The 10,546-nt window shown below is 50.0% G+C and overlaps 2 protein-coding genes across 6 annotated transcripts; one reads left to right on the top strand and one right to left on the bottom strand.

The window, feature by feature from the left end:
• Positions 1–1,432: 1,432 nt before the first annotated feature.
• On the bottom strand, positions 1,433–5,283 carry LOC100754044 (putative protein T-ENOL). Of its 5 annotated transcripts, none has more exons than XM_035442205.1 (6): positions 5,155–5,283; positions 4,260–4,344; positions 3,871–4,021; positions 3,213–3,270; positions 1,960–2,043; positions 1,433–1,715 (listed from the first exon to the last, which is right to left on the bottom strand). In XM_035442205.1, exons 2-6 carry the CDS (start codon positions 4,338–4,340, stop codon positions 1,694–1,696), a joined length of 396 nt encoding a protein of 131 aa, XP_035298096.1. In that variant the 5' UTR covers positions 4,341–4,344; positions 5,155–5,283; the 3' UTR covers positions 1,433–1,693. The 5 variants fall into 5 exon arrangements, with proteins under 5 accessions (XP_035298096.1, XP_035298097.1, XP_027260399.1 ...); XM_035442206.1 differs by lacking the exon at positions 5,155–5,283 and adding an exon at positions 4,946–5,056; XM_027404598.2 differs by lacking the exons at positions 1,960–2,043; positions 5,155–5,283 and adding exons at positions 3,603–3,636; positions 4,784–4,939.
• Positions 5,284–5,356: 73 nt separating this feature from the next.
• Positions 5,357–9,869, top strand: Cdipt (CDP-diacylglycerol--inositol 3-phosphatidyltransferase). Its single transcript, XM_027404593.2, has 6 exons — positions 5,357–5,757; positions 5,853–5,987; positions 7,476–7,629; positions 8,191–8,272; positions 8,637–8,718; positions 8,833–9,869. The coding sequence occupies exons 1-6, from the start codon at positions 5,715–5,717 to the stop codon at positions 8,976–8,978; spliced, it is 642 nt and encodes a 213-aa protein (XP_027260394.1). The 5' UTR covers positions 5,357–5,714; the 3' UTR covers positions 8,979–9,869.
• The last annotated feature ends 677 nt before the right edge of the window (positions 9,870–10,546 follow it).

Below are 10,546 nucleotides of genomic sequence, written 5' to 3'. Positions count from 1 at the left end.
GGTAGGGAGCCCTCTGGAGTGGGTTTGGAAAAATGGATGTTCTCTGGAGGAAAATAGAAATCCAAAACTGGGCAGTGTCCCAGGTGCTGGCCTGGAGTCCAAAAGCCTGGCTTGTACAATGGTGCTCAGCTCTTGGGAGGCAGAGGCAGGCAGAATTTGAGCTCAGCAAGTTCCAAGCCATCAAGAACTACATAGTAAGACTCTGTTTCAAAACAAGCCTGGCTTGAGGCTAAGCCCTGGTACAGGGTTGGTTGGGACAACTTGCTAGATTCCTCCAGCTAGAAGCCACACTGCCCACACCCTTTCACAAATCCAGGAAGTAGTGAGCCTTCCATTCATTTCATGGGCAGTTTCCCCTTTTGAAAATATTTGTATACATTTATGTATTCTGTGTTCTTTCTCCTGATCTTTTGTGGCATATTGCCTCTATTACTGTTTTTAGAGGGTTTTGCTATAGCCCAGACTGGTCTTTTCTTGAATAGGGTCTCACTACTTATTCTTTGGCTGGCCTGGAACTTACTCTATAGACCAGGCTGGCCTCGAACTCACAGAGATCTGACTTCTGCCTCCCAAGTGCTGGGATTAAAGGCATGTATCACTATGTCTTTCTCCAGGGTGGTCTTGAATTTGAAACCCTGCCTCTCAGCCTCTCAAGTACTGAGATTAAAGGTGCATGCCACCATACCCAGCTTCCTGGCATGTTAAACATACCTGCTATTACATGTCTACCAAGAATGCCCCCTTTCCTCTATAATGTTTGATGTACATTATAAGCAGAGTAGAGCCTCTGCCCACTGAATGCTAGGATTACAGGAATTACTGCCATACCTACCTTGCATTGTTTTTTTTTTTTTTTAATCCTTGTAAGGGTCTTGTAAAACTGGGGTAATTTATTACTCACAGATTTTTTGTTTGTTTAGTTGTTTGCATTTTGTTTGCTTTTTGAGCTAGGGTCTCACTAGGTAGCCCTAGCTGTCCTAAACTCACTATGTAGATTAGGCTGGCCTCAAACTCACAGAGATCCACATGCCTCTGCCTCCCAGGTGCTGGGATTAAAGGTACCATCACCAGGCTACTCAGTTTTCAATTGAAGAAACTAAGGTTGAGAGAGGTGAATGGACTTTCTCAGAGGGGCAAATACATGGCCAAACTGGGCCTGAAACAAACTCCTCAGAGCCTTCTGCATCACCTTCTGTCTGGTAACAAATTAGCATGTTGTCATAAACATGAGACCCCAAAATCTCAGAGCCCAAGGTGACAGCAAAGGCAGCATGAGTGGCCTCCTACATGATGCAGTTAGCCACAAAATGCTAGAGAACGAGTTTGGGTCCAGCAGGTAGCTGACAATTGGATTCCAGGAATACAGTGACATGCACTATGCCCTCTGTAAGAAAGGCACGCCCCCTCCAGAAGCCACTCCGGAACACTCTGATGTGTGTGGGAAGGGAGGATCCCTGGCTCTTTATTAAACGCTTTATCATGAGTAGTGTAATTGTCCAAGGAAGGTAGAGAAGTCCTGCAACTGGTCCAAAGACTTGTTGGTTTCAAAGGTAGCATCGCTGATGACCAGGAGTTCCTCCCAAGATGAGGTGGTTAGCAAGTTGCAAGAGAGGGGCTTTGAGGCTTTCACTGAGGAGCAAAGTGGGGAGGGCAAGAGGCCGAGAGAGCAGCAATAGGGATCATCCTCCAGTTGTCAGGCTGTTGGGGAGGGCTCCCTGGAAGACAGAGCCAACTGCTGATTCTTTTCTCTTAAGGAGTCTGGTTTATCCTTCCTTCACCCCGCCATCCAAGCCATGCACCACCCCTGAATAGAGCCACCATGCTCAACTTCTCTCATAACCCCTCTCTCCAAGGACACATTCACCTACATCCTCATTCCATGTGTTCACTTACAAGTCTATCCATCATCCCTTCCCCATCCTTCCGCTCCATCCACATGCTCACCCATTCATTACTCACCTATCTTCCCACCACTCATCTTTCATCTCCCACTTCTGGAGAGCAGGGGCTTTATTTTGCTCGGTGCTGCACTCCAGGACAGTGCTGCTGGCCATACAGCAAGTGCTCAGTACATGCTCAGTCAACATATCCATTCATCCATTTACCCATGTGCCTCCTATGTCTTCAACTCATTCATCCACTCCCCATCTAACATTTGTCTGCTTTGTGTGTGTGTGTGTGTGTGTGTGTGTGTGTGTGTGTGTGTGTGTGTGTTCTGCCTGCATGTATGCCTGTACGCCAGAAGAGGGCACCAGATTTCATTACAGATGGTTGTGAGCCACCGCGGTTGCTAGGAATTGAACTCAGGACCTCTGGGAGAGCAGCCAGTGCTGTTAACCTCTGAGCCATCTCTCCAGCCCTTAATTTAAAAATTTATTTATTATTTATCTAGTTATTTTTTTGGGGACAGGGTCTATGTGGCCCTGGCTGACCTTGAACTCACTATGTAGACCAAGTTGTCCTTGAACTCACAGGACTTACCCACTCTGCCTCCAGAGTGCTGAGACTAAAGGTGTGAGCCACCAAGCCTGGCAGGCCCTAGATCATACAAGCTGCTGCTCACAACCTCACTAAGATACCTCCTTGTGCCTTGGGTTATACAATCTTACTGCTTAGACTACTTATATCAGAGCTGTTTTCCTAGAAAATTCTCTTTTTTTTTTTCCTTTTTAGACCAGGCTGGCCTCAAACTAATTGAGATCAACCTGCCTCTGCCTCCCCAGTGCTGGGATTAAAGGCGTGAGTCACCACAGCCTGATGAAAGTTCTTTCTTTGAGTGTTACCTTCTTCAGGAAGTTCCATGATACCTTTCCTTCCTCGCCCAGTTGAAGATGAGGCAAAAACAGTCTTACTGTTTTCTCTTCTTAGGTAGCACCCTTCCATATCATGCTGTCATTGCCGTTAACTTGACCTGGCCTAATTCTAAACTGAATTTTGCTGAGAATGGCAAATTAAATGGCACACCTTTAATCCTAGCACTGAGGAGGCAGAGGCAGGCAGATCATTTTGAGTTCAAGGTCAGCCTGGTCTACATAGCAAATGTCAGGTCAAGTAAGCTACATAGTGAGACCCTATCACAAACCAACAAACCTCTGAATTCTTCAAGGGCTGAGTCTATATTATAGTGCATTCTGTGTGTCCCAAACTTCTAACATGGGGAGGGGCACATAGTGGAAACTGGAAATGTTGAAACTGAATGACCTTATACAAACCTTTTCACGAGGAGATGGTAGAAGGTGTGCCTTGCTGCGGGTTCGATTTCTGTCAGAGCTGGAGATGGCAGAAGAAGAAAGAAAGCTGAGCATGGTAATCTGCAGGATCAAAACTCCCTGTACTTAGCTGAGTGTTGGTGGCGCACACCTTTAATCTCAGCGCTCGGGAGGCAGGGGCAGGCGGATCTCTGTGAGTTCGAGACCAGCCTGGTCTACAAGAGCTAGTTCCATGGCAGCCTCCAAAGCCACAGAGAAACCCTGTCTCCAAAAAAAACCAAAAACAAAAACAAAAACAAAAAAACAAATTCCCCGTACCCTGCTGGGATGTTATAAACCCTTGCTCTCATCCACAAGCTCCTCACCCTTCTCCCAGGGCAGAGCCTCATTTACCGTGTATCTGTGCCGCGGGATTTGTTGAAGAACACTGGAAATAGAGGCTCCAGTTAGAGAAGGGACTTTCCCCATGGTTAGAAAGAGCTGTGGCTAGAGTGAATGGGGGCAAGGGACTCCTGGCTAGCAACAATGAGTGGGTTACAGGGTAGGGAGCACTGTGCCTAGGACTGGCACTGAGGAGGAAAAATGGGCAGATTCCTGGGGAGGTCAGCTATGGCTAGAAAGGAGTCAGGAACTGGTCCCTAGATGAAGAGGGAAAATTCACCATGTCTAGATATCTGAGTCCCTTGGTCTTTTGTCTGCTTTTCCTTGATGGGCACAGAGTTCATGTAGGATCGAGCAATAAACAGTGCTTCATCAGTAAGTTCTGCGCTGATCTGGCTCAGGAATTCTTCAGAACGGGATAATGAGACTTTCTGGAAAGGAAGTTAGAACTCAGTCTGCAAATTCCCACCCGTCTGTTGTCTTCCAGGCTGCAGGCTCTACGTCTGAGGAATCTGGTATTAGAAGGTTGAGCTGTGTGATATGACTGAAAGGCCCTTGACCCAGAACGCAGTCTGTGAGACTTCAGGACTAAGGATAAAGGCGCGTGGCTTACAGCCAGACTGCCTGCCTTGCTTCCCTTCCCTCTTTCACATTCCCGCTGTTGTTCACCTGCCCTCCACCTAAGGAGGCTGGAGTTTGAGGTGGCCAGCTGTCTTTTGTATCCCCATTCCTGGCAGATGTGGATGCCATCCCCCTGGAACACAAAGTTTGGGTTAAGACGGAGAAACTTCCCCACCACCCCCCCACCCCACCCCCCACAGATACCCCATCTCTCTGGGCCCAGATTTAGTCCATGCCTATAGCTCAAACACCCCACTGTCTCAGCCCTGTCCTTGAAAAAGTTTGGTGTTTTGCCTATAACTTTGAGGGGAAGGGCTCTCAGAGTAACTTCCTCCCCCATTCCCTCCAAAGCCCTTTTTTCTTCTTCTCTGCCAAGGCTCTTCCTAAGGCAAGGCAGCCAACATGCAGCCCCCGACCTGGCTGATGGGTTGATGGGCTACTCGGCGGGAGGGGAGATGGAGAGGTTTAAGAGGACCCTATGATGGGCCTCAGGGGATAGGGAGTTGGGATTGGGGCGGAAGGTTGGAAAGAGGGAGAGCCAGGGAAGAGCTGCTCTGGGTTGCTATAAAGACCTAAATGTTTGCGGAGGTTCTATAGTTCCGTTGCTAGGATACTGAAGGTTCTAGAACTAAAGACATTTTCCTAGCGTGCCACGGCTACTCTCCAGGTTCCTCCTTGGAGGTGGTGACCCCAGCGTTATTTCGAGGCATTTGGGAGATGACGTAGGGTGGAACCTGGGCTCTAATCCTCCCACCACCAGGGCGGCGCTAGAAGCAAGAGTCAGGCGCGCCCCGAGCCTCTCTAGCCATCTCTTTCCCGCCTGGGTCCGGGAGAGCGATCGCGGCCGCAGACGTAGCGGGCGGGGAAGCGATGTGGGTTGTACTAAGTCACCCGGTTTCTCGGGGAGGCTCAAATTCGGGACGCCGGAATCTCACCGCCTTACCTTTGCCTCCAGGAGTTTACTCCCTCTGTAAAATAAAAAATGAGGACTCTCTTTCAGGTCTCTTCTGCTTTTCCCTTTCCAGTTCCTTCCTCTGCGGATGGCTCTCAGCTCCCTCCCTCCCTCGGTGCGTTGGTACGAGCCGAACCAAGGGGCGCCGGCAGGAAAAGGAAGCAGGCAGACCTTAAAGGGGCCTCAGCTACTATTTATTTAATTTATTTATTTATATTTAAAACACCGCTCTCTCCTTCCTCCGATGCTGTTAACGTCCCCGACAGAAGAGTAAGCCTAGGGGAGCCGGGCGCAGCCAGCAGCGGAGCCAGCTGCTGGAGACGACAGCTCCTGCCCATCGGAAGGCCAGGGGTGCGTGAGCTGCGCCCAGGGGCGTCCTGCGCCCTGGCGCCCTGCGGGCTCTAATAACTGGGGTTGCGCGGGGGAACTGGGCCCCGGGCTCAGGTGGAGCGGCTGATGTTCCGCGCTGAAAGGTGAGGCCGCGCTGGTGAGACTGGGACAAGTCCTTGCACCTCCAGAGCTGGGCCAGGGCGACAAGGGGAACCGCCAGGATGCCAGAGGAAAATATCTTCCTCTTCGTGCCTAACCTTATCGGTGAGTGCTGTCTGTGGCCCCTACCCTAGCGGAGGGCGAGGGACCGTGAGCTGGCTTCCAGATCACAACCTGTCCCTTTCCCTTCCTGTCCCAAGGTTATGCCCGGATTGTCTTCGCCATCATTTCCTTCTACTTCATGCCCTGCTGCCCCTTCACGGCCTCCTCCTTCTATCTACTCAGTGGACTTCTAGACGCCTTCGATGGACACGCAGCTCGAGCCCTTAATCAAGGTGACAGAACTCTACCACCACCACTTGGGGAACCAACATTCCCCTGCCCTTTTCTTGCTTTCCCAGAACCTCAGAGGTAGATGGCTCATTCCCATCTCTGTAAGAAAACAAAACAGGGGTTTTTGCGATGATTTAAGCCTGGGATTTAAGCTTGCTCTTTAGTACCGACTGTTCACGCCTTATGAAGGGTGTGACTTAACAGTATGACCTAAAGTGGACATAGCCTTGTGAATGGAAGAGGTCTCTCTGGATAAATTCCCTTCGGGTCGGGCATGGTGGCTCTTGCCTGTAATTCCAGCACTGGAAAGGCAGACAGAAAGATTGCTCCAAGTCAAAAGTCCTCTTAGGCTGCATATTGAGTACAAGGTGAGCCAGGGCTACACAGCAAAATCCTGCAAAAATAAAAGTCATTGGGGCTGGAGAGATGGCTCAGAGGATAAATTTAGAAAACTTAACTGCTTGGCTGGGTGGTGGTGGCGGAGCAGGCCTTTAATCCCCAGCTCTCAGTAGGCAGAGGCCTTGTGAGTTCAAGGCCAGCCTGGTCTACAGAGTGAGTTCCAGTTCTGGCTGTTAACACAGAAAACCCTGTCTCAAACAAACAAAAGAAATGTTTACTGCTCTGTTTTTGTTTTTGTTTTGTTGTTGTTGTTTTTTCAGAGACAGAGTTTCTCTGTGACTTTGGAGGCTGTCCTGGAATTAGCTCTTGTAGACCAGGCAGGTCTTGAACTCACAGAGATCCACCTGCCTCTGCCTCCAGAGTGCTGGGATTAAAGGCGTGCGCCACCAACGCCCAGCTGTTTACTGCTCTTGTACAGGACCTAGGTTTGGTTCCCAGTTCCCACATGGTGGCTTACAAACCACCTATAACTCCAATTCCAGGGGATCCAGTGTTGTCTTCTGGCCTCTGTGGGCACCAGGCACACATGGGATGCACGTACATATGCGTAGACAAACACTCATACCATAAAATAAAAGATAAATAAGCTTTAAAAAAATATAAGTAAATAAAGTAAAATTCCATTCAACAGGTGTTTACTAGGGGGCTACTATGTGCTAGTCACAGACAGTAGGGACTCCAGAAGGGGTTTGAGCAGGGTGGGGGGAAGCAGGTGGTGTTTGGAGCTTTGACTAATGAGTTCTCCAGATCCATCTCTTACACTGCCCCTTAGACTTGGGATCTGCTTGCTTTTCTTTGGGGCCTTGGTTCTGGATTAGAGGAGTTGAAGATAGAGCTTCTCTATTTCTCCAGCAGCTCTCCTGCCACAGCCCCATGCCTTCTCACTTCCTGTCCTCATAATCCCCATCCAACTGGCTTCACCATCTATGACAGCAGCCTGCTTTCCTCCTCAAGTGTAGATGGAAGAAGACATTTTCACACTCCTTTCCTACTCGGCCCCGAGTGGTAGGCCAGATGTGGGCAACCTGTTATGGATCCGCTGTGCCAAACAGTCCCTCCAACTTAATTTTTTCAACTTAATTATTTTTCAGGAACCCGGTTTGGGGCCATGCTTGACATGCTGACGGACCGTTGTTCCACCATGTGTCTCTTGGTCAACCTGGCCCTTCTGTACCCTCGAGCCACCCTTCTCTTCCAGCTCAGCATGAGCTTGGACGTGGCCAGTCACTGGCTGCATCTGCACAGGTCTGCTGTGAAGCTGGGGGTGCTTGCTGATGGGTGGAAGACATTACAGTGGGAGGGCGACTGGGATGACTTCAGGCTCCCTGAGAGAGGTCTTCCTTTTTCTTTCCCCCTTGAGACAGCAGCCCAAGGCTTGCTTAGAATTTAGTGTGTGCCCAGGTAGGCCTCAAATTCATGACAGTCTTCCCACTTCAGCCCCCTGAGTGCTAGAATGATATGCCAGCATGGCCGTACCCTTAGCTGAGGCCACTTTTTAAGTCCCTGGGTGAGTGCCGTGTCTCTGAGTGAACTTGTCATGTTTACAGGTGGCTTAAGCAATTTCTAGCATGGGCCTGGCTGGATATTTTTGGATTCCAAATTCGGGGAGAAGCACGGGTGCTTTATGGTGTGGCATTTAATCCTGAGTTTGCCCCCACCTAGGGAATTAGAAGGCTTTGAACACAATGCAGTTCTCAGCTTCACACCAGCTCCTCCCTACAGTAGAGGCAGTGTCAGTTGGTGGGGTCATGGGGCGGATGTGGTGGCAGTGAAAGCTTAGGAAGTCTCATGATTTTTCTCCCCAAGTTCTGTGGTGAGAGGCAGTGAGAGCCACAAGATGATCGACCTATCTGGGAACCCTGTGCTTCGGATCTACTACACTTCTAGGGTGAGCGCGTCTTGCCCCTCCCCTACTTGATCTGAAAATGGGAAGTCTTGCTAGACCCGGTCAGGAGAGAGTGGCTGACACAGCCATCTAAGCAGGAGTAGTCCTTGGGCTGAGGCATGGTGAAGGAGAATTGGTGGGAGGTCTGTGTGAATCCTCCTGGCAGCAGTGAGAATGAGGCTCTGAAGGAGAGAGGACACAGACAGACAGACAGACAGACAGACAGACAGACAGACAGAGACAAAGAAGTGTGCAGTAGGGTGCAGTGTGCAGCCAGCTGAGGGGCATTCTCCTGTGTGTCAGAAGTCCCTGTGGGTTAAAGTGGAGACCTGGCCCTGCATCTTAGACAGTCTTATATTGTACGCAGCCCGCTCTGTTCACCCTGTGTGCTGGAAACGAACTCTTCTACTGCCTGCTTTACCTGTTCAATTTCTCCGAGGGACCACTAGGTAAGAAAAGGGGGTGGGGGTGGGGGTGGGGGTCCACCCTGCCTGCGGGGAGAGAGCCTCATTCTCTACCTCTTCCATCCCCTGCTGAAGTTCTTTGTCTCTGTGTCCCCGTAGTTGGCTCTGTGGGGCTCTTCCGAATGGGCCTCTGGGTCACAGCTCCCATCGCCCTGCTCAAGTCCATCATTAGTGTCATCCACCTCGTCACAGCTGCACGAAACATGGCTGCTCTGGATGCGGCAGACCGTGCCAGGAAGAAATGACCCTCGCCTGCCCCCAGCTGCCCGCCTGCCCTGGGCATCTACTGTGCCACGTGGCTCCTCTCCTCCTCCTAAGAGGTCCTAGTGTCATGTCCTTCTCTTGTGTTCTCTAACCTGCTGGGATGGGGGGTCGACCTCTGTTTGGTGTTATCACTGTCTTTTTAATCCTGAGGACCAGACCCATGCCTGTGACCCCAAGGACCTGGCCCTGCAAAGCAGGGAGAGTGCTCAGGAGGCCCCACCCGTCCAGCTGGTGCTCTAGGAGGCCTGTCTGAGGATTGGGTGTTGCCACACATCCTGCTGGCTCAGCCCTGGGGTCTGCCCTGGCCTGGCCTGAGATTTTGGGGACATGTGAGGGAGGGAGATGTATGGGTTCCAGGTTTCCCAAAAGGCAGAAGAATCAGACAAATGCCATCGGGCCAAGGAAACCTGGGATACCAGCCCAGGAGGGAAGGGGCCAGGGGCCAACTAGATCCTTCCCTGAGGCAAACTCCTCTGTCCTGCCCTCTTGCTTTGGAAGCCTCCATAATAAAGAGGGGACCTTTGCTCTTTTTGGACTTGTTTGCTTTGAGATATTCTTAGATGAAGCCTAGGGTTGGAAGGAACTGGGTATAAAAGATCCAGCTGGATGCTTTTCCCAAAGAAAGTGGCTGGCTCCTCCCTGTCATTCTAGTGACCTTAGAGAGGCCCTGCTGGCTCTTGAGGTTCACAAGCACTGTCTCTGCCCACCTGCTTTATGTCCCTGGCTGGCCACTTTCACTGTAACCTTGATGTTTTCTTCCCTCACAAGAATGTAAACTTCATGAGAGCAGACGTATGCCTTTCTTGTCTATGCCTAGAGTGAGAACTAGCCTGGAATGTGGTAGCTGCTTAATAAATACTCATGGAAAGATGGATGGTCTTCGAAGAGAATGGTCACCTATAGCATACATCCCCTCACCCCCCACTGTGCTTCTTGGAACTCCTGGTCCTCCTGCTTTGGCCTCTAGGTTCTGGATTTACGATGTTACATGCCAATGTAAGGGTTTGTGTTTAGTTTTTTTTTGTTTTTGGTTTTTTTTTTTTGTTTTTGGATGATTTATGTACATTGGTGTTTTACCTACATGTCTTTGTTGGGTCCCTTGGAACAGGACTACAGACAGTGAAAAACTGCCGTATGGGTGCTAGGAATTGAACCTGGGTCCCGTGGAAAAACAACTAATGGTCTTTTTGTTTGTTTGTTTGTTGTTTTTTGAGACAGGGTTTCCATGTGGCTTTGGAGGCTGTCCTGGAACTAGCTCTTGTATACCAGGCTGGTCTCGAACTCACAGAGATCCGCCTGCCTCTGCCTCCCGAGTGCTGGGATTAAAGGTGTGCGCCACCACTGGCTGGCTGCAGCTAATGCTCTTAACCACTGAGCCATCTCCCAGCTTCAAGGCTTTTGGGCTTTTTGTTGTTGGGATTTTTTGTTTGGGTTTTTGTTTTTGTTTTTTTCTTGAGATGGTCTCATGTAGCCATGAGTTCCTAATTCTTTTGCTTCTGTCTTCTGAGTGCTAGGATGTGCCACCATACCCAGTGAATTTTTATTTTTT

This window comes from Cricetulus griseus, chromosome 3, assembly GCF_003668045.3.
Source record: "Cricetulus griseus strain 17A/GY chromosome 3, alternate assembly CriGri-PICRH-1.0, whole genome shotgun sequence".
NCBI lineage: Eukaryota > Metazoa > Chordata > Mammalia > Rodentia > Cricetidae > Cricetulus > Cricetulus griseus.
The sequence above is the reverse complement of the archived record's forward strand: the minus strand, read 5'-3'. Positions and strand labels throughout refer to the sequence as shown.